At 36.3% G+C, this 24,872-nt stretch overlaps 3 protein-coding genes across 5 annotated transcripts in view; 2 read left to right on the top strand and 1 right to left on the bottom strand.

The window, feature by feature from the left end:
• LOC118277082 (uncharacterized) overlaps positions 1-18,444 on the bottom strand; it is an 86,615-nt gene extending 68,171 nt beyond the window's left edge. Inside the window, exon 1 of the mRNA XM_035595747.2 lies at positions 17,998-18,444. The gene's annotated coding sequence lies outside the window, so the exon portion shown is untranslated. The remainder of the gene's footprint in view (positions 1-17,997) is intronic.
• The window catches only part of LOC118277304 (protein EFR3 homolog cmp44E), a 501,236-nt gene that overhangs the window by 441,716 nt on the left and 34,648 nt on the right, over positions 1-24,872 (top strand). The window contains exon 2 of one of the 3 annotated variants that reach the window (XM_050696385.1): positions 22,597-22,681. In XM_050696385.1, the coding sequence (XP_050552342.1) occupies positions 22,675-22,681 (7 nt within the window). In that variant the 5' untranslated portion in view covers positions 22,597-22,674. Of the gene's footprint in view, positions 1-21,711; positions 22,133-22,596; positions 22,682-24,872 lie in introns of those variants that run through there. The other 2 variants (XM_050696386.1, XM_050696383.1) reach the window with 2 other exon arrangements.
• Positions 22,779-24,303, top strand: LOC118277305 (cyclin-L1). Its single transcript, XM_035596037.2, has one exon. The coding sequence runs from the start codon at positions 22,994-22,996 to the stop codon at positions 24,254-24,256; it is 1,263 nt and encodes a 420-aa protein (XP_035451930.2). The 5' UTR covers positions 22,779-22,993; the 3' UTR covers positions 24,257-24,303.

Here is a 24,872-nt window from a genome sequence, read left to right on the forward strand (position 1 = left end):
AAAAAATAAATAAATATCTATTAAGTCGAGCTGACATCCAAGTTTCATAAAAGAAATATGATGAAAATCGGAAAAATTTAAGACTAATATTTAAAAAATACGTAAAAACTGAAAGAATGATACTCATGAGGTGTTTTTATCTGCAAGACATAAAAAATATCCGAATACATCGTCATCACAACAATAGTCATCATCAGTACCTACCAGACTATAACAGTCCACGAAGAGACTATTAGCACAGAATAATAAGTAAACTATTAGTCTCCTGCCTATAAAAGGATTTTTCATAAGCTCCACGCTTCACAGTGGTTTTTCGAAAATTTCTCAAGAGGAACACGAAGTCTGGAATTGTGCCTAGTATAATATGGCAATTAGCTCACCCCCTATTGTATGGGACTTATAACACAAATAGTGAAAAGTGGTTGTACATTGTATAGCGGCATTACATGCCGTAATGTGCACCTCTACCTACCCCTTCGGGGATAAAAGGCGTGACGTTGTTGTTATTGTATTCCCAACTCCACTTAATATCACGTCAAAACCTTCAAAAATAAATTAAAGTTTACAAAACGAAATACATCTTAAAGTTCAGAGCATCTCATATTAATGTATTAATGTTCAACGAGCAATGTCGACCGGTGACATTAAGCGCAGTCTACTTTATACACTTCAAGACAAACATTTATACTGGCAGACAAAAATAAACAGTCATAAATTACTTCTTGTAGAAATAGTAAACATCGTTCGTTCAATGTTTATGGAGAATACAGAATAAGGACATTTTTCTTCAACGTTTGCGTTGTTTTTCGTTGTGCTTGAGGTTACCGTAAACCTAATTACCCCTTCCTAATCTTCCCAATCCCCGATTCCCCAACAACACTTAAGTTCCTAACCCCAAAAGGCCGGCAACGCTCTTGTCACGCTTCTTGTGTTGCGGGTGTCCATGAGCGGCGGCTTGGATTGCTTAACATTAGGTGATACGTCTGCTCGTTTACCGGCCGCTCGTTTATTGAAGCCGAAAAAAGCTCATCAATACTTTGCTCAAACCGGGAATCAAACCTGAGATCCTTTGCCTGGCAGTCAAACATGCGACCACTCAACCAACAAGGCAGTCGAGCTAAAGCAATACGAGCAAAACTTAACGTACAATTCTTTATACATTCATACGTAAACAAAAACACTCAGTAACCATCCAAAAAGGGTAAAGCAGCCACATCACCATCCGTCAGCTGAGCAGCCACTCATTCAATACCTTTTATAGGAAATACTGTAGACAAAGAGAAATTCCATGTAGTCATCCACTTCCTACAATCAAACCACCCAATAAATAAACTCGAATAAAGAAAAAAACTGAGTTAAATAACTTTATTCTGCGCGTGGGCATGCACGAGCCAAGGTGACAGACGCAGCGACCAATCAGCAGCTTTTATTGACGTGACGTCACTTGTCTGGCGCCCACTAGATTGAAATTCGAATGATTCGCATTTATGGTGAATGAAATAGTTGTAACTGACTTATATGGACTTGTGTTAGGACGTGGTTAATTGTTTTACATTTACCTACATAGGTAGCTAAAAATAAACCATATTTATTATTTTACCCTCTTGATTACTGTATACTGTAGTTTTAACAATGTATTTAATTTATATCCACTACACAATACTGATACAATACAGTCTACACTTATTTGAAAAAAGAGCTCAACCACGCTCAACTGTAGGCTAGGATAAGTAAAGGTACCAGGGACACAGGAATTTACAAGAGCTTTTATACTGTTCAAAAAAAACCTAGTGTTTAGTTTAAATTGTAAAGTGTAGTGGAAATTTTTGTAAAAGCCAACATTTCTAGTAACTCAATCTTCATTTATGGCAATAATAGCTTTTGCTAGTGGCTTTGCCCGCATTCTCGTTAGATAAAATATAACCTGTCACCCAAGTCAGCAAATACCCTGTTTCCTGTAGTTTCAGCGCGATTGACGTGACGGACAAACATCCAAACAAACTTTCCCATTTATTATATTAATGTGATTAACCACAACTGAAAATACTTTATAACAAAACATACTTTATACAAATTCTAACATACCAGGGCGGCAGGAACTGTAGGAGCATGCTGCACGATGTGACAAACGGACTTCACTTAATATTCCGGCGGTGGAATTTCAGAACATTACAAGTTACTACAAATGTTAGCGAAATAAGTGTGGCGAACGTGTTCAAAATGACAAGTATGTAGGTACGAATTTTTAATGTCAACTGTATTATTTTATTGTGTACTTAAATATGTTTAATGGCACACGAAGTTACCTGTGTTGATAATGTCCAAAGTTGGAATGAGATTTTATTACTTCAGAGTAGGTACTCGTAGCATCGTAATTTTAATACCTATTCAGAGTATGTAGTATCGTAAGGCATTGTAAACAAGCACGCTTATTTCTCCATTTCATTTAATAGTTTGTATCAGTTATTTTAATACCCCAAAGTAGTATTTTTTATAACGTGATAAACTACGGAATACTTCTGTATTCCTGTTCTGTCTAGTTTCTACTATTGATAGCACATCAAAGGTATAGCGTTATGAAAGTCCTACCTTCAACAAAACCTTGATCAATACAAACAAATTCAAACAATAACTTAAATTAATAATAACAGATTGATATCGGAAGCAATCAAAAGATATTCACTATCAAATAATATTCAAAGACTTATTTGTGTTGCGTCTGAACTAAAAAAGTAATGAACATAATTCCTTAATCACAGTTTAATTCTTAGCCTAATGGTTAAATAGTTATGGCAGGTTTGATTATGGTTTATCCATAGTTTTTTTCGATATTAGCTTCGTATTATGGTATGTTTTGTACGATGTTTATGTAATTCAATGACTAACAAAAACTATCAGCCCACCTAGTATGTGGTCATAACCAAGAATGGTTTTTGACCACATAGATACTTTAAGTAACCGCATAAACAAATTGTTTCACCACTTAACTATATGTGTGTATAAAAAATATTGTAATACTAGCTTCTGCCACTGTTTTCAGGGTTGTATCTGCTGTAGATCTTGACTTACAGGAGTTGCAGCAGTATGGGAGGTTGTAGCGGGCTTGTCCCATACAAAAAAATAGCTTCTGCCAGCGGCCTATGTGTTATTCCAAACCATTTTTTTTTTTTTTTTTTATATTAGCTATAGGTTCACGCTTGACCACTATCTCACCTGATGGGAAGCGACGATGCGGTCGACGATGGAGCGCGCTTACCTAGAAGTAACCTATTCACTCTTGATTTAAATATTCCAGGGTTGTAGCTCTCGGGAAACACAGACTCCGGCAGGGAATTCCATTCCTTAGCTGTACGTATAATGAATGTACTCCCAAAACGTTTTGTGCGTATAGATGGGATATCCACCATGTAACGATGACGCGTTGCCGTACGTCTGGTTGTCCGATGATGGAACGGGCTAGGCGGAATTAAATTGTGCAGTTCCGACGCACACTCCTTGAAATGCAGCCGATAGAAAACCGACAGGCTAGCCACTCGGCGTCGGTGCTCTAGACTTTGGAGTTTCGACTCGACAAGTGCGTCATTGCCAATGATCCTCTTGGCTCGTCTCTCGATTGCCTCGAGTGCATCAAGCTGGTATCGGGCTGATCCGTCCCAAAGATGAGAGCAATACTCCATGCATGATCGAACTTGCGCCTGATAAAGTTTGAGCAGCTGTTCCTGCGTGAAGTATCGTCTGACCTTTGCGAGGATTCCCAGTTTTTTTGCAGCAAGATGGGCCTTTGCTTCAATGAATGGCCCAAAGTTGAGGGTAGACGTTAGCGTAACACCAAGAATATCTAGACGGTCGGTTATTGGCACGGCTGCACCCCGGAAAGTAGGAGCAGGGCTGAATTGGCTCCTTTTAGCGGAAAATAGACAGCATTGAACTCAACCAAATTGGCATTGCCCCATGCGGATACCGCCTCCAAGGAAGAGTTCAAGCGCCCCACCATAGCCTCTCGAAGAGACTGGATTTGTGACCCACTAGCTCGTGCGCTGGACGTGTATCTCTCAGCAACAGTACTGTCGTCTGCATACCCAAAGGAAAAACCATAATCTACCCCTGTGCCAGATTTCATTTCGATCCCTTTTGTTGTTTTGACGATTTAGTAATAAACATACACAAAGTCACACAATCACACAAGCTCACAAACTTTCGCATTTATAATATTAGTGAGAATTAAGATTTTGTGTAATACATTATGTAGTTGAAGATCACTTATGTACGATAGAAGAGGTGAAGAGGAAATTTCAAACTCTTACTGACTAAAAACCACCCCGTTCCTACTCCTGCTTTTTTGCAATAAACGAGCAGACGTATCACCTGATGGTAAGTAATCGCCGCCGCCCATGGACACTTGAAACACCAGAGGCGTTACAAGTACGTTGCCGGCTTTTTGGGGGTTAGGAATTTAAGGGTTGTTGTTCGGGAATCGGGGATTGGGAAGATTGGGAAGGGGGAATTGAGCCTCTTTTTCGAAACTGAGCCCCAGTAATCCGTTAAGCAGTCCGCAGCAATGGGTTGGCAACAGTCCCGCTGGGCCGCATCTGTGGTGGTCTGATGGTCCGATTAACCTCTTTGCATCCTCTGCCTAACTTATGTTAGCCTATTAATTAACACACGACTGAGCTCGATCTTCAGATCATTACATCCAGCCTTTTGTTTCAAATTAATTTACACTACTCTTGCTCAACCGTTCCTTTCATTCATTGAGCAATTAATTACCTACTAATTACACACACACACAACTTTATTATAAAGTTTATAATTATTATAACTCAATCGGCGAAACGAAATGAGTTCTTTTAAAAATGATCTCTAATCAAACATAATTACAGCCTAAAGTAAAACTAACGAGATATGATGTATTATCTCACATTAGTAGATATTTATAACTAGTAGTTTAACATCTGGTGGACCGTTAACCAATCAATTGTTTATATTGGATGTAATTTGGGCTTTTTTTTCTCGTTAATGGAGAATACATCGTGTGTGTGTGTGTGTGTGTGTGTCAATTTCAACTATAAGTGTGAAAGAGCCATGCTTCGGCACGCATGGGCCGGCTCGACCGGAGTGATGCCACGGCCTCACAGAAAACCGACGTGAAACCACGCTTGCGTTATGTCGTTGTGTGAGTGAGGTTACTCGGACGCCCAATTACATCCCTGTCCCAATTTTCGCAATCCCTGATTCCCCCACAATCCTTAAATCCCTAACCCCCCAAAGGCTTGCCATCAGGTGATACAAAACCTCACGCTCGCCATACGCTCTTGCAACTACCATCACTGATACCGACAAATGCTCGTTTATTAGTGCCTCATTTACGTAAGCCTATCTCCACGCTTGGCAGAGGGTTTGGAGATTGCAGTTCAACGTCCTAGCTTATCAGACAGTATTGGATTTTGTCAAATGTTCCTTAAGTTTAGATAGCAAAATGGACAAACTTCTGGCTTCAACTGCGCATCGAACATAAAACTTCACGCTCGCCATACGCTCTTGCTTCCACCATACCGACAAATAAATCATAAAACACAGCAAATATTAATTATTTGTAATTCCAAACTAAATATGTGAAAACTACTTGACACCTTCATTTTAACACCCGTGTACCAGGACTGTATAAATATAAGGAGATGCTTTGACACCTGACATTTGTATGAACAACAATTGTTTTAAGAGACTGATCAAACAAAAACTGGACTAGTCTAAAACATTAGGATTTTGTCAAATGTAGTGTAGTTTCTTAATATAAATAGGAATATCTCATACATCCAAGCTTCAACTGGGCATACGCTCATAAATCATAAAACATAGCAAATAACAATTATTTGTAATTCCATACTTGGCACCTTCATTTAAACACCAGTGTACCAGGACTGTATAAATATAAGGAGGTGCTTTGACACCTGACGTTTGTACGAACAACATGTATTAAGAGACAGAGCAAACAAAAACTGGACTAGTCTAAAACATTAGTTAGCTATTGCGCGAGGTATGTTACCGTTTATTGACAAGGTTGCTCTACCGCCTAGGTCTGTAATCTAGACTAAATACAGGTATTTAACGGCACTATGTATTGTAATTTTAAGCTGGTGTTTGAAATGTTAAGTCGTAATAAAATTGTACCAAAATAGAAGGAAAGGTCATGAATAAACTAAATAATCTATTTAAAGAATTCGAGTTGAGCATGATAATGAAAAAATGACATGATTATGTTTTTGCGTAGTCTGCTTCGTTGGTCGAGTGGTCGAGGTTCTCGGATTCGATTCCCGGGTCGGACAAAGTAGTGTTGGGCTTTTATCGGTTTTTCAAAAAATTTTCAGTTAAAACACGGAGTCTGGAAACGTGTCCAGTATATGACAATAGGCTTACCCCCTATTACATGAGGCTTGTAACATAAATGGGGAAAAGTTGATGAACATTGTACAGAGGCATTAAGTGCCGTAATGTGGAAGTGCGTCTCTGCCTAGCCCTTCGGGAATAAAAGGCATGACATTGCGTTTTTCATCACTAAAACAACTTTCAATGTCAAGTTTGGGCCTGTCGTAAACGTTGACTCATCTATTAAGAAGTACAGCCCTGTACTTGTAAAAGGTCGAATTATCACAAGCATTCAACATGCTGTTAACACACTATCGTCAATTAATTATCTGTTGCACGGACAAGGTTCTTGCCGGACCATCTTCTGAAATGAAACTTCTTTACATGATGATGAAGTTATTTGAAGTTATTAAGTATATCATATTTTTTTATATTTTATACTTAATATCTCGCCTGGTGGTAAGCGATGATGTGGCACGCCTGATACTTATGATGATAATACGTATGGGCCAGTTTTTTCACCGACCTATCTGGCTTTGGAAAGGAAAATCCAGGCAGTATCTTACATCACCAAAAGTATCCCGATAACTACCATAGGAATACATAAGGGCGCTACATAAATATAAATATGTATAAGGATTGCCTAGCGGGTTTACCGGGGCTCCGATTCGAAAAGCAAGAGTAGGAACGGGGTGTTTTTAGTCAGCAAGAGTCTGACACTCCCTCTCGCTTTGCCCAAGGCGGGAAAGATCATTAGATGACTTTCCCTCCTCAAAAAAAGCAAGTACCATGATTTCCGTTCGCCCAGTTCATCCGTGATCATGGCGCTTGCAACAGTGCCGAAATATCGGAAACTCATAAACACAGATAAACGTGGGAAATATTCCGCCTCAAGTTCTAATATAAATATTGTATGTAAAAAGCAGAAGTTCCCAACAAACCAATACACAATCAAACCGCCTGTCAAACATCACCTTTCAAATAAACTAACATGAGTTATAAACAGATCTATTATATATTATATATCTATTCCAAGATAGATAAGCGTCCACCTGCAGCTCTTTACATCGAAGGTCGAATGTCGACATACAGCTCAGCCGCTCCACATACAACTCGTTGGCCAATTTCTGTTGTTTTAATACTCTGATTTGAATCTCTTTAGAATTCATTTTAGGTGTGGCCGAAGAATCTTGTCGTTGTATCAACTGTTGCAACATTTACACTGCATTATTGATACGGTATGTATTAAGTTGATCGAGCCATGTGTCTTGGAGTAGACAGTGAAATATTAATTTTATATGTGTTATTTCTTGTGTGTTAATTACACACTTACCATATTTAAATAAATTATATTCTGCTGATTTAATCTTGGTGTTATCGATACACGGTATTGCCATGTTATAACTAAGCTGTGAAACTATGTGACAGTTTCCACTGTTACTAAGCTATGCAGCGAGTAAGATGTGCTATGAAGATACGCCGCCGTAAAGTAAATGATTGGTGGATGCTAAACGCATCCACAACAACGTAGGTAGTATAGCACATCTCTGCTGGAAAAGTGTGGTGAAATACATTAATTCACAATAACTTCAAACATTCTTTAGGCTTCAAAACACTATCAAAAGAATGTTTAGTGCAATATTCTTATACGATACCTACTCTAAAGAAATCATTTAAATTCCAGGCAAATGAAGTTGTAGGCGGAATGCTAAACATAAAGGTAAATATTTATGTCCCACAGAACGCTTCTAGATCAGCAAAATAAAGATAAAAACATTATAAATAGCTTACTCATGAACCTGTAATTCATCATATTATCATCTGTATGGCTCGAGACATACCAGGCGCGCATGAATGCACAGAGTGCATCCGATCAAGGTCTTCAGATAAACCATAAAGAGCACGGGAATACACCCACATTATGCACGAGTAATGAGCAAAATGATGGATTCTTTCGTAATCGCCACTTATTACAGGCAACACCACATAAATACTCGGTTAGGTGATTATAAGCGAGAATGGCGATTAATTATACTGCTTAAGGGGTTTTGGCTTCAATTTCTCATTTGATGACTGGCGCGGTGGCTAAGTGACCGGCTGCCGCGCAACGTATGGCGGATTCGATTCCTGCACGCAAGCAAGCAACTCTGTGTGATCCACAAATTGTTGTTTCAGATTTGGGTGTCATGTGTATGTGAACTTGTATGTTTGTAAACGCACCCACAGGAGAAAATCCTATGTGAGACAACGTTTTCAAAAAAAGAAAGAAAGAAAGATTTTTTACACTGTTGTCTCAAGAATGCATAACGAGGAATCCACAATTTATGCCCTGTGTAGTGTATAGCCATTATTTTAGAGGATTAATAACCTATCAGGTGTTTCCAATTCTAAATCCATGTGTCTAACTAATTTTGTATTGTTTATTTTATTTATGTATTAAAATCTCTTGTTTTTAAAAAACAAACAAGAATCTTGGCGTTTGAAACTGACCCCATAACTTACATCTTAATAGTAATGCAAAAGAAATACCAGGACTGCATGAATGCAAGGAGCGCAGCTGATCAAGGCCTGCAGATAAAAAAGTAAAGCGCTCACCCACGTACAAAGTGTAATGTGTAAAATGATTGACGCGGAGTGCAGCGCTCGTGCGGAGCTATTATTATATGTTTTGATATCTACATCGGACGGACATGATCTCATTTACTTCAGAACGTGTAGAAGGAACTTTTTCCAATATAAAAATGTTAAATAAAACACTGTGAAGGTAAACATTATAATATTTTTGATTTTAAGTTCGGAATACACGAACGCAACAAAGTATGTATGTATTTCTGAGCATTTTGAAACTATTACGACTATAAGCATTTTGTGACTGGCTAATTTTGAAAAATACTGAGCATTTACCTAATAAAAAACGAAAATTGTCACACAGATTTACATATGTATAGGGTGACTGGTAATTAGTGACCGATATATAAACGTGATTACAAACAACTTTCCTAAAGAACCTTTTTTTGTATACTAGTTAGTTTTATTTTTATCACAATTCTTCTCAAAACACACGGTTCTTAAATAAAAATACGAAATAAGACTATAACAAAAGAACATTTAGAAAATATTTGCCAATTCTTGTATCAACATAGCTCTATGCACTGCTGCGTCCCTGGTATTCTCACAGTAAACGATGTTGTTATTGTTAGCTAAACTCTCACGCATAATTGTTATACGTTATGTTAATTTGTATTAAATTACTTTTTATTATGATAATGCGATAAATTTACCGACAACATAATTACCGTGTTTGTAATTGATATATATCATCTTATTCACTCATTATCAACCGGATTTTGAGATGAAAATAATTAAGTTCTTTGTGTATAAACGTGTGGGAATTAAAGTACCTAAAATAAATATATTTCGCGGTTTCCAAAATGTAATAACACTAGATCTCATTTATGTTACAATAATTAATGATCTATCTTAAGGAACATAATTTAATTATATTTAGTAAAGTATCAGTATCTTAATAAATCATTATAAAAAAATAACAATGTATATTAGGCGAGACATTCTATTTTTATAAGATTATTAGGTAAGTTGTGTTGTGTGAGTGAGGTTACCCTTAAATTCATAATACCCAAAAGGCCGGCAACGCACTTGTAACGCCTCTTGTATTTCGGGTGTCCACTTACGGTGGCGATTGCTTACCATCAGAGTCTGATTTTAAAACTAAATATCAAATAACATAATAGATTGATAATATAATAATAAATTGTCAACATGCAATATTAATTTTGTAAATTTAAATATATTTTTAGCATCTTTCGGTCAGAGACTGACCTCTAACACATATTAAATACAGCACAAATCTGTTATTTATTCTCATTCGTTTATTTATTCCCATAAATTCTACTTTTGTAATTAATATTTTTATTGTCTGTTAAGTCAGGTGGTGTTTATTAGCTATTTATAATGACTTTGATTTATTTTCTTTGTCAGTATATTAATTAACACGTTAACCGCCACGTCGGGTACTGGTGACACTTAGCGGAGGTTATGCCTTCAATAATTTAGTTTTGGCAAGTGTTTAGGTTAGACAAACATTCTACCTCACCAAACTGTGTTTAAATAAAGAAAGAAAAACAGTTTATTTGGACCGATTAATTTAATGTGGGAGAGTCATGCTTCGGCACGAATGGTCCGATCGGACCGAAGTGATACCACGGCCCCACTGAAAATCGACGTGAAACAACGCTTGCTTTGTGTTTCGTTTTATGACTTCCCAATATTCTCAATCCCCGATTCCCAAACTACCCTTAAATTCCTAACTCTCAATAGGAAACACACTTGTAACGCTTCTAATGTTTCGGGTGTCTGGGCGGCGGCATGTACTCACCATCAGGGGCCTTAGTCTGCTATTACAATTGTGTCAGAATGGTCGATCATTGAGCAGTGCAAGAGGGATGGAGTTATACAACCTACATAGCTGCGTCCCTCTTGCACTGATCAATGATCGACCATTCTGACACAATTGTAATAGCAGAATAAGGCCCCAGTCTGCTCGTTTACCGGCTTATACCATAAAAAACCCATTTTTCAACTACGACTATTATAGAAAAATCTCGCCAATCAACCACCAAAATACCTATCAAAAACCATCGTATTATATAACAGCTGGCAATAGCAATTTCGGCCACCGACATCAATTCAGTTTGCAGTTTTTTTTTTGGCACATTGTGTAAAGTTCCGCACATACTGGTCTGTGTTGTCAAGGCTATGTATGCACTTTCACTCACACTGTTTCAGTACTTACATTACACGTACATACGCAGGTTACATCTGGGCTGAGTGCGATCGATCGAGGTTAAGCAATTTTACACGACATCGACATGTAATTTCGTTTTCGTTTGACAAATGTTTGTAGTTGATTTAATGTGATGTAATAAAAGGTATTACAGATTATAATAGTTTTCGGTGTGTTTATTTTCTGTGTGTATTATGATTTATGAAATTAGGTTCACCCCCTATTACATGTTTGTAAAATAACTGAAGATAAAGTACGCTTCTGTTTACCCCTTCATAGAATAAAAAGCGTGACGTTATGTTTTATTTACTGACAAGAAAAGTGAGGACACAATATTTCTGATATTGCTGCTTATCCTATGCAAAGGAGCTCGGGATAAGGCAGCGTCTATCTTCCACTGTCCTGAGTCGCATTTTCACTTTCTTCGGCTATGCTTCATGCTGAGGGGACGATACTGTGGAGCGGCTTATAGTATAGGCCAGGTAGGTCATCGATGTGATGCATGAATCAAATTAAAACTGCGCTCAATGACCCAATTTACCAATGTATGAGGAAGGCTGCAGCGCGCAAGGAGTGGCGACAAATTGTAAAGCTTGCCACTACACCTATATGACGACTACAACCACTCTGCCAAGAGTGTAACGACTAAGAAGAAGAATGCAAAAGAATATCCGGATTGGTCTACAATTGATACTTACTTAGAATCATTGGCTAACAAAGTGTAACTATATGAGTCACATAGTTGTTAATGACAACACGTTGTTCAATGAAACTACATATTAACGCCTAATTTTGAAATATCAACATTCCTAACTAAAATCACTGACAAAAATCACATTAATAACAAAAATTATACCTCCAACATAAACAATCGTAATATTTAAAAACAAACCAATATATCACCGTCAAACACTAAGAAACAACACTTTAATCAAACAAAATGTCGCAATACCAAAAATGTGCACATGAATTCCGCGTTGATGTCTTTCGTTCGTGACACTGTGTCCATACAAATGCCACACGGAGTTTATCAGTTGGGCCGGTGATTACGTCATCAGGACACGGTTGGATAGCCACAGCTTCCAGCCCACGTTACGCCTGCGCACATCCAGCGGTTTTTGCTTTGTTGAGGTGTGGTGGGAGTGATAGCGGAGAGCGGAGAGCGGATAATGGACACAGAGTTTCTGTCTGCTTTTATCTTTATCTGTTAAGCCACCAGTCTAACCAGGGCGCTTACTCTTAAAACTACTTACTTCCAGATCAACAAGTTGGAAGTGAACTGAATCCAGTGAGTATCTGTGATCTTTATTAAAAGCATTTTTCAACATTTCAAGGGTACATCAGAGTTTTAGAGTGTTCAAAATTATATGTTTCCAAAAAATACTAAAACAGTTGTTTATATTTATCTATTCAACAAATTATGTTATAAATCAAACATTCACAATGATTGCAACTCGTACGATTTTGAAATCAAAATAATTTAACGACTAATTAGCATAAAACGTATTAATGTTACATACTTAGTAATGTCTCAAGGATATTTTTCAGAAATAAGAACAACTGTATTCATTTAAATTCAGTCACGTTTTGTATTAAATAAATGTATTAATGTTACATTAGAATATATTTTGCAAAGCAATTAGTTATTTAAATGAAAGAAAAACAAAATAAATGTGACATTTTATCTTTAGTTGTATGTATTTGTAAAGGTCATTGTACCTCATATACGGTATATTACAATTTCAATATTTATTTCGAAAAAACAATTTACATTCTGTGTGAATTGGAGCTTGAAAACTAATAACAAGTTGTAGAAATAACTGTAGAACTACATTGCTGTAAAATCAACCATATTTCCAATTGAAAATGATAGTTAAGTACTGGTTTCAAAAGATAATATTTAGTATGTAAAATTACATTAATACATATTAACTAACTCCATATGTAGTATGTAGTTTTTCATTGAAAATATGCATACATTCTCAATGTAATCTCTCTCCTATAATATAAAAATAAGTCGGATTTTCTTTTCTGACCCTATAACTACAGCACGCACGAACCGATTTCCACGGGTTTGCATTCGTTAGAAAGGCTCCGTGAAGTTTATATAGAAAAGAAAATTCTAGATAAATTCAAGAGAAAAGCAGAAACAGAAAAATCATTGCTGGTTTGCTAGTATTTTATATTGTTTTGATAATAATACTACTCTCACTAATTTACTCCTAGCTCTCTGCCCTCTGATACAACATTTTATAATATCTCACTGTAATACCATTTTCACAATAATCCAGAACAACCTAACAAGACCGCCACCACTGGCGCCACGCCCGACTAGAACAAAAACCTCCGTATAACTAATTAACAGCGGCCGGCCACCGCGCACCGCACACCGTGATGATTCGCTTCTTACGATCGCAGCCAATGTTATGACTACTTGCTCATTGATACAGTCTTTCAAATGACCTACGTTGTGGTAGAACATAGGTCATGTTTATGCTTCAATTACAGCTTGAAAAATTAAAAAAAGCAACGTCACGCCTTTATCCCCGATGGGATAGGCACTAGGCAGTGGTGCACATTACGACACATAATGCCGCTATACACTCACTTTTCACTATTTATACCAACGAGGCAGAAAAATTAGAGGCTTGAAAAATCAACAGTCACAAAAATGACCTATGGTAACTAAAAGACCTTATTTTGGATCAGCAGAGGTGCAGTATTTCCACCATTTTTAATTTTACTTTCATGTGATAGATATATTATGTCACTACTATAGAATAACTGTCTGTTAAATGTTGTAAATTACCTGATTTATATTTAAATAATTTAGGGGATAATTATAAGCTTAATGAAACAGGGCTTTAAAATAGTTATGGATTTTTTTATAATAATATCAAAGTTAATATCTAATTTAGACATGCAAAATTAACTAAAAAAATTGTTTAGTCACGTAAATATATTGAGAAAAACTCTACTAATTTCGACTCACATAAGGACTCTTCATCATGAGCAGCGTGAGCAGACGCGGCGACGTCATGCAACCTAGTTATTGTTATTTTTATACTCTCATTTTGTTTGTTTTGTCTTATCTTTCGAGAAATTTTGTTTTGTTACAATAATTACAATAATATTTATAAAACTGACTTATTTCTTCTGGTCTAGGACTTGTTTTTACGTTTATTTCTATGGTCTAGTGATTATAGGCACCAGACCATTACTACATTGCTAACATAGGACCTTGTTAATCACTACCTCTGATATAAAGAGATCTTATTACAATTAACAGAATCTTTGCGTCTGTAGTACGATTGTTTCACGTGGTTACAGATTTGTAAACACGTTTATAATCCTATGTCCTTGAACGTATTTTTAAATCTATTAATTCGTATCTCGTATCGTCATGCCTCTTTTCCCCGAATGGGTTGGCAGAGGCGTATATTATAGCACGTAATGCCAAAAATGTACACCCAATGCTGTACACCCACTTTTTATCATGTAATGGGGTGAGCCTATTGCCATATACTAGACATTCCAGACTCCGTGCTACTACTGAGCAATTTTTGAAAACTGAATAGTCCAGCATTATTTTGCCCGATCCGGGAATCGAACCCGAGACCTTGCCCTTGCCCGGCAGTCAAACTTGCGACCACTCGACCAACGAGGCAGTATATTAATTTATATTATATTTTATTGCCCAATGCTAGTTCATATTCAATTAATTTTCTTTATGGTTGAATTGTTTTTATTGTTTCACCCACTTCACTCCACAGCTATAGCGCTGATACAATAGGTAGTTAACTTATAATTTATATAGGTATCGTAAACACTCAAGGTTTACAATTTGATATTTCCTACTCATATGAACATGCAAAGGTTCCAGAAACATTTATTTTATTTATTTATTTGTTTATTTAAGCTTAAATGTACACAAAGACAAGAAATGGTACTTTTACTTAAGTCTTTTACTGTCAATAGAAAACTGTTGAAGGCAAATACTCCGCTAACGTCGGTCACCGGTGACCACACCGGCGTTCAATGTGTTAAGACAGATATCAATGCGATACGGCTTTCTCGCCCAGTCAACCTTAGGGTTAGATTGAAAATCAACGAACACGAGTGTATATGTTTGAAACAACAACATATAACTGCAGCTTTGCCCGCGTTCCGATGGGATAATAATCCTATCACCTAAGTCAGCTCATACCCTGTCTGTATACCAAATTTCATCAAAATCTATTCAGTAGTTTCAGCGTGATTGACGGACAAACATCCAAACAAACCATCTTTCACATTTATAATGTGATAGTATCATTAAAAGTTCTCACCTTTACTTTTAGTAAATAGGTCCTATTACATGCAAAATATGACCAAACAACCTAACCTAACTACATACTTCAAAACGGTCCAAAAATAGCGCGCACATTCGCAAACTTAACATACATATAATGTTCACAAGAAAATATTACTTTTAAACACGCTATTTCAAAAAAAGTTATGAGTCAAAAGCAAAAACATGCTTTAATGAGCCATAATTAACGTTCAAAGGGTTCCGTAGGACATTAGGGAAGATCTTATTTGATTACCTGCCTGGGGGCGTTCCCAAAAAGGTTTTAGCTTTGATAGTAGCGGTCTACTAACGAGGTTCCTGAAGACTAAAAATAAATTTGCAAGAAATGTTGGTTAATTTGACTAAATCACATTGAAAGAACTATTTAGCTATAGTTTCCTACAAACCAAATTCATTACTTTTTTCGAATTTTGTTTGAAATAGTGTGTTATGGCGTCATCAGATTTGTACGTCAAATAACAGGCTTATTTCTAGGAAATTTGCTAGAAATCAAATGTATGAATGAAAGTGTGATTATTTAGGAATATTTAATTGTATTCAACAGTTTAAATAATTTATTTTTTGCTGAGGAAACTACCCAATGTTGTTCACATGGATTCAAAGATTAGAATCAAATATTCTTGCTAAAAATTGATGCACTGTTGATGTCTACAACCCGTCTACATACATATGTATGCATGCGTGACTATCCTTATGAGAATCATAAAACAAGCTACATTTTTTCTATTTCAATAAAATTCTAAGGCATCTCCAATTTACATAATATGTTTTTTTATATTTCAAATATCAAATGATATCTGACATAATATGTATATATTATGTCAGGCTGGCTGTATAGCCAGGTTTAGGACTTAGCAAACTGGATTAGCGAGTAAATTAGGAAAATGTTGAATATTAAATAAACAAATACATTAATTTACATCTGTGGCAAGGGTATCAACCTCGTTTGGGTCGAACTGGGACTAATTTTAAACGATATCAGAATTGAAATTGTAATTAGACTAGTTATTAGTAGTTTGAGTAAAATAAAATAAAGTAGCACAGGGAATAAGATACCACAAAATATTGTAGGTACACATACATAAGTTTGATTAACTTTTGTATTCTTATTATAACTTTCGAGAGACATACTAAATTATTTAATATGTGTTACCGGTTTACTCACGTAACTATTTGACGATGAACTCGACAGGTTTCAAGCCATGCTAGAGGCTCATATTCATGAGCAGCAATCCCCGATACACGATGCGGCGATTGTGACGCTGCTACCTTGGTATTCATTCCGCATTAATAGCTTCTAAACTATTATCACTAGCCTCTGTCCACAATTTCGTATGCATAAAAAGACAATTCTCGTTTTTTCACTATTCCTGAGATAATCCACTAAGAAAATTCTATTCTCCCATAAAAAACTAAATATTTTTCCTCTGTGTGGTAAATAGAGCTTATGCATTTATAATGATGCTACCGACTCGTCCAGCTAGGTACCTACTACGCCAATAATTTCGATAACAGACAGTTCAATCCGGAATTAAAAACAACTCAACACTAAAACGATAATTTACAAAAATAACAAACACGGGCGTGCTAAACAGTTTAACATTGCCGCAGACGTCTACCTACATACAGGGCCGAATTTAACATATAAAGGCCCTTAATTTTATTTTCCTGAATAAAAAAAAACGAAATAGGTAAATATGGCTTATTATAGTTACTAATTAGTAGTTAATCATAATTTTTGAATACACTTGTATTGACTTTGGAAATAACCTCAGTCACAGGTACCTAGTGTGTACCAATATTGTACCATAGTCATAGTGTCATTTGTAGTTGATAGATAGTACCAGTTCACCTACAATGTGACTTAAGATAACATTTTATGCTTATAAAGGTCCAGTGATAGTTATTGCTTTTATGCATTACAAATAAACGTACAAAAATTAAGAAGTACAAATATCAGTTTAAATAACAACTATTACAGAACCCCACCTTCCCAAAATCCATCTCTGCGAACATGACCGACAAAGGTTGTAGAATGTGAAGTTGAGCCCAAAGCAAAGCAAAGGTCCGTTTGATACGTTGTGCAACAACCCGATACAAATAACAACAACAGTATGAACAAACGCGTTCACTACAAAAATATAAACGTTCACTTACATACAAGTACCTATCTACCTATGTAGGTATCACAGCTCAGTATTCAGACCAAATGTGGAATTATTTCTCGTGTTTATTAGAGTGGCCGGTCCAACTGTCCTTGCGAACTCCTTTTACGTCGATTACACTCGTTAATCGATATCTTAGCACTCTTTATCTCGATCACTAGGTATCCGGCGTAATTAGTCAAGTCTTAAATCGATTTAATCGAGATAATATATTTTTTGTTCGATACTAGACAGGAAGCCAACTGTTTAGACTTTTTAAATCGCTTGTAGTAGATAATATAAATCAATTGAATAGTAATAAATTAAAAACTTACCGAAATATATCCTTTCCGGGCACAAACAGTGACAGTTCAAACGGTATCAAAACTAAAAGTAATAAAAAAAAAATAACAAAAACACAGCACTAATCACAGACCGAGATCTCAGCCAATAACACCGAGATAAACAACACGAATTAATTCCAGAAAAACAACACTTAATTTTTTATTAAATGTTACTAATTAATTTTCACTACACTATTCTTAATTTTTTGCTGGCAATTAGTGCTATCACAGTCACAGAATCGGCGCGAAATTTGACAGTTCAGAATACAAGATGGCGTACACCCGCTCTCGGCTGTACCTCGAGGTCGACTGAATGAGTTAAATCAAATTGGCGAGTGAGAGAGCACCTATTACGTAGCTTAAAGGCTTCGCCGCATATGCATGAGGCTATTTGCAAGGAAAACAGCTTGGCGTTACATTTGGGCGAAGGTGTTTGTCATACTGCCAAATTGGTTAATGTTAAGATTAGAGGCTTAAGGCATGATGTCATGAGTGGACGCTAAGACTCATTAGTCGACAGGTTTTTTGTATGATGGCGCCCTGCGGTCACTTCTTCGTATGCCTTTTATGAGCTTAGCAGCGTAAAAGTCCCACATTCATACGGACAATGATGGTTTCACAGCTCTCATATTAAGCCTTTATGAATTATTGTTATGAAATCACATATTATGACGCTTCTCATATTCGTATGTATTACAAACATTACATTATATATTCAAAACAATTTTAATAAGCAATAAGCTTTAGGATAGAGGAATCATAAGTGTTTTTCAATATCCAATTAGATAGATAGATATCTCATAACATACAAGGGGTATCATATTATTTTATACTTTATTATAAAAAACCACAAGATTATTTTTGGTTTGTTTGTTTGAATTTTTTATAATAAAATCCTGTAAACGAGCAAACGGATCACATAATAGTCAGCAATCGCTGCCGTCCCTGGCCTCCCGAAACAGCAGAGGCGTTACAAGTGCGGTTTTAGGATTAGGAATTTCAGGGTTGTTGAGGAATCGGGGATTGGGAGGACAAGGGAGGGAGGTAATTGGACCTACGATTAAATGCACTAATCTCCGAAACTACTGCTCCAAATTAAATAATTATTTCTTTATTTAATGGTCAATTTACTAAGGAAGGTTATAGGCTATAAAACATCACACTACGACTAAAAGGAGCAGATTCAAGGCCGGTGAACCTGAAGTAAACTATGAAATATCCCGATACCTAACAGCTTTTAAAATATCCCCTCCTATATTTTAAGTATCTGCTCCCATGCAATCAACCTAGTGGCTTTCTGTTTATACAATCAATACCATATCTACGTTATGTCAATAAGTAGTATACAATATTAGGTGCTCAATACTTTCCTATGCAACACGAGAAAACATAGAAATCGGAGAAACGATAATGGCATCTCTTAAAAAGCCTACACAACGGTAAGAAAACAATATTCAAAGCAAGGTCCGCTTCTAAACATAACCAGTAATGTTATTCTGAAAATGGATGAATTCATCTAGAAGTTACATTTGCAAAAAAACTCGTTACAATGTCAAAATTCTTTATTAAATAGATAAAATACTGCCTAAATAACATACAAAATTCTATTTATGTTACCGTGTAATCAAGTAATTTATATTACTTAATGCGTTATTTACCCAGGCCTTACAATTGTTTTCGGAACAAAATCGGTTTGGGAATAGTAAGTAGTTAGTAGTACATAAAATCGTTACAGGTTAAGTAATCATTAAATGTTTCTGAGGTTTTTTTATGATATAAGCCGGTAAACGAGCAGACGAATCACTTGATGGTTAAGCAATCGCCGAGGAACAATTGCGTTGCCGAACTTTTAAGGAATGGAATGGAATGGAATTTAAGGGTTGTTAGGGCATTAGGGATTAGGAAGATTGGGAAGGAATTAGTCTCAACGCAGATTCAGAAGTGACTTTGCAACATAAACTTTCAGAATAGCACTTCTATTACCTCTCGGTAACCTAGAATAAAGTGCTGAGTATTAAATATTATATTTAGTGTGTTATCAAGCTGGGACTTTCTAAAGGCGTGTCGTTACAGGCCCTACATGAAGCTTATAATGAGAATAACACGGCTTTTCTATTAAACGCAACCGATAATGCCTTGTTCGTACAGTCGCACTTGCAGACCAGGACAGCAGTAGAATCAGGGACTTTAAATGCTTATTGTCATATCATGGTATATCAAGCGAAAAATAAATCATTTGACTTTATGTTAAATAGCTCGGCTCCTATTGAGCGTGGCATGATGTTTTATAAACCTTCCTTCATAAATGGACTGACTAACACAAAAATAATGAATGAATTCGGACCAATACTTTTGAAGATTAGCGCGTTCAAACTAACAAACAAGCTCTTCAACTTGATTTAATAACACGGCGATAAGATTTATTTGTCCTAATAGCCCGTTGGCCAATAATTCGCATTAACTAAAAATCATAGTTTACTCACGGAGAAAAGCTCCACTAGTTTCGAGTCACAGAGTCTTCACTCTTCATCACGAGTAGCGTGCCCAGACGCGGTGACTTCGCGCAGCGTAGAAGTAGCAAGTAAATAAATGATAAATGATATTTATTTCTATAAATAGGTTATAAAATAACACTTTTACACGTCAATATTTCAAATAGCTAGATGAGGCCGAGTAGGTGCGCGACGTCTAATTTCGAGACCCTCTGTCACACGAAACTAGTAGAGCTTTTCTCGATTAATAAACGGCAATAAACTGTGTTGTTTAGTTAATTTAGTATGTCTCACGATAATTATTATAAAAATAATTCGCATAAAATAAGTCTTATGTGAATCAAACCAAACCGAAACACGATCAATCAACATTCCTTGACAGTTCCTAAACCCTCTACTACAAAATTATTTAACAGTATTATGTCTAGTTCCAAGTTTCTAACCCGGTAGCGCTCGACTGTACTGCCTAGATAAGGCAGCACGCACCCGGTGTCGCATTGTCACCGCTCCACCCACTACGTGTCCGTTAATACCTGATTAGAACATAAAATATTACAGTATACACCACATCGGTACAGTGTATCGTTTCCATGTACATCATGGGGTTAGAAGACCGTTACCAGTTAATAGTTTAATCATACATACATGTAACTTCACGCCTGTCTCCCCTGTGCGTAGCCAGAGATTATGGAACGCCAATGCTATCGTTCTTACTTACCTCTTTCGCTTCATCAACTGTCATGAGTCATGAGTTTGATCAAACTAAATTAATTAATGTAGGAGTTATTTATAGGGCATTACTGTGAACTAACAGCAGCTACATCCCTATTATTTTCGCTATGGACGTTGTAAGAACCGACTAATAAGTCACAACATAACTATTCAACAAAGATCCAAAAGTGGACATTTTATTAAGTGTATTAATTCAATTTAATTCCACCTCATTGCTAAAACCAACTAGTCCATATACTACTAGCGTCATCTGTTGCCGAGTAGCTAAAGCAGAAAAGTTGTCTATTTCCATTTTAGATGCTCTTCAACTAGCGCCTCTAGTGTAAAATGTTAGACAACTTAATGTAACACAGCCGCTACCGCGCATTACTCTACAAAGTTGGCGAGATCCCTGATAAGAAGAATGTAGGTTATGAATTCGCGACATTGTAAATAAGTCGGTTAACATGTTATTATGATCGCATTGACATTCAGTTCAGACGAAAAAAAAACACCTAGCTTCCGAAATGTGACATAGTTGACCTAAATTTTGTTAATTCTAGTCAATTTAACGCTATACTGTAAAGCAATACTATATTTTGTGTACTAATTCTAAGAGAATATTTATTTTTAGAAAAATATTAAGTTACTAAGAGCCTAAATAATATTTTTGTCTTTAAGTCCTTGTTACATTTGTGTAAAAAGTGTTAAAATCTATACAGTACAAGTCGTGATGTCTTTAAATTTGTTCATTAGAATGAAGATTTAAATTTTATACAATTCCTTCTATATTTCCCTGTTATAATAGTTTTATTCTTGAATTTATATCGTTACAAAAATGTCTTTCGTGAAATGTTGTTTTGAAGCTGGCGAGGGCCACGATTTTTTGGACTCCTTCGTGCAAAAATGTACTGATCCTGGCTGTAAGTATTTTGTTATTAAAATCGATATACTAGCTGTATAACAGACTTATATAATTTAATTAACAAATTAACAATTATTGGCGCAGTTTCAAAAATGCTCTGTTGTTGTTACTGTCACAATTATTGATTGCCCGATTGTAATTGCCGCCAAGGGCGAAAATACTGCAAGTAGCGCTAACTTCACGCTCCAAAACACACACAAGCTGATCTAAGTAACCGGGAACGGTTTTAAAAACATATGCTTTTGATTTGTTTAAATTTATTTCCTTAAATAGTTATTTGTAACTACTTTCTTCATTAAATTTGGTGCTAATTGTACTTTAATAACAGAATAATACTTGGTACTAAATATGGCGTGTTCCAGTGTTTCTGCAAAAACTTCCTCATATTGTCTTTGGTTACTAAAATGCTAAACATCCCTGAAACTGGAACGCGCCCACTAAAATCGATCGACTGACTCAGAGACTGTTTATTGTATTTTGGTATTTTAATTCAAAAATACCATATTAGAATAATTGTAGTGTGTAAAGTGAAAGGAAATAATGGCTGGTATGTAGTATTTTATATAATTTCCCTATTCTAATAAGTATCTTTTAGTAATTTGTTTACAAAAATGTACTTTGACATATGGTAAGTTTATGACGCCATCTTGGTTTTTAGTTCATTCTGAGTGTCGACTGTCGTCAAGTCAATGACATTCATTGAGCAGTGTGTTTTCATGGCATTTTACTAACGCGTTGTAGTGAAATTTTATAAAAATGTATGAGTTAAAGTGACAAAGTATACGTACAATAACGCAGAGTGACAATTTTAACGAATACGTTACATAATTCAACAAGTGAAAGGTTGCAAAACATTAACATGTCGACCACAAACACAACAGTGCAAAATCAAGCTAAAACCAGTACGACGACGCCTGCTAAACCTCAAAAAACGTATGGAAAGATAGTCCTTACGTTGTACAACTGTCTTTTGCCGGAGAATGTATTCAAGGAAACGCCCTCACAGACTGACGGCCTTGATGTGGAAACTGAGACGGACCTCCGCATCCTCGGATGTGAGATGATTCAGACCGCCGGAATCCTGCTGAAACTGCCACAAGTTGCCATGGCAACCGGACAAATCTACCTCCAACGGTTCTATTATTCTAAATCTTTTGTAAGATATCCCATGGAAACTATGGCAATGGGTAGCATTTACTTAGCCTCTAAAGTTGAAGAAAAGCCGTGTAGAATACGTGATGTGATTAACGTATTCCATCACATCAAGCAAGTGAGGGCCCAGAAGAATATATCTCCTCTGATTGTTGACCAAAACTACATTGAATTGAAGAACCAAGTCATTAAGGCTGAAAGGAGAATTCTTAAGGAACTTGGCTTCTGTGTGCATGTTAAACATCCACACAAGCTTATTGTAGTATATCTACAACTGCTGCAGTACGAAAAGAACCGCCAGTTGATGCAGATGGCATGGAACTACATGAATGATGCGTTGCGCACTGATGTATTCATGAGGTTCCCTCCGGAGACTATTGCATGTGCTTGCATATATTTGACTGCACGGAAGATTGGTCTCCCCCTACCAAATAACCCACATTGGTTCCTGTTATTCAAAGTCACTGAAGAAGACATCAGGGAAGTCTCCATTCGTATCCTGCAGCTGTATAAAAGGCCTAAAGTGAATCCAGAAGAGCTGGAAAGTAAAGTAGACCTGTTACGTAAGGTGTACCAGGCAAACAAGCATATTCAAGCTCAAAAGGACCGGGAAAGCAAGGCTGAAGAGAAGAAGGTTGAGTCTCCTACTGCGTCAACATCTAAGGAGACTAGTAGAAGGGATTCTAAAAAGGACAAGTCACCGAAAACTCCGCCATTGTCATCAAAATACCACAGTAGCCATAAATCGAAGAAGGAACACAGGTCTCGTTCTCCGTATGAACGGAAAAGGGAATATAATACTAGCAGCAGTAAGAGACACAAGTCTCGTTCCAGGGATAGGGAGTTGGATCGTTCTCGTGAACGTAGTAGAATGGATGATAAGCGTGGCAGGGGAATGTCACGGAAATATGACGACTATGATAGATCTAAATCTAGCAGGGATGGTAGGGATGACAAGAGGAAGCATTAGACTGTATATAATTATCTAAGTTTTTCAATAAATGCTTAATATTATTATGTTTGTCTTTTATTATACCTTGGTAATATTATAAATGCAAGAAAAACAGGAGTAGATTATGGTCTGGAATAACAGACAGGACGCTTTTGATCCCATGGGAACACTGGGCGAAGCCGCTGATAGTAGCTAGTGACTCATAATATTAGTCATCTTTATTCCCACATGAACCGGTATTTTCTAATTATCTTGATTGATAAACGTTATCACTTAATTAGTACCCTCTCCATAATATTAGAATAGATATCTAATTAGAAAACAATTGGAATTTAAATAAATCCTATTTGCAAACCTCCTTTTCCAACATTCCACTTTTACTAAGTTTGAAATTGCCACTGACCCACCTTGAGCAACAGTGGTCCAATCACCATATAACAACTCAAATTACTCAATCCTTATGAGAGCCTCAGCATCCTTTAGAATAGTAATAATTAGCAAGGATAGTGCTATCTTTCTTTTGTATATTAAAAATATCTTACTTCTAAGTCTGCCTCATCTAAGTAGCCAACAATGTTGCTAAATACATTACTGAACCACACTAACAGGAAGCAATATTCAGACCAGACCAGAA

The sequence above is a fragment of the Spodoptera frugiperda genome, chromosome 10 (genome assembly GCF_023101765.2).
Source record: "Spodoptera frugiperda isolate SF20-4 chromosome 10, AGI-APGP_CSIRO_Sfru_2.0, whole genome shotgun sequence".
NCBI lineage: Eukaryota > Metazoa > Arthropoda > Insecta > Lepidoptera > Noctuidae > Spodoptera > Spodoptera frugiperda.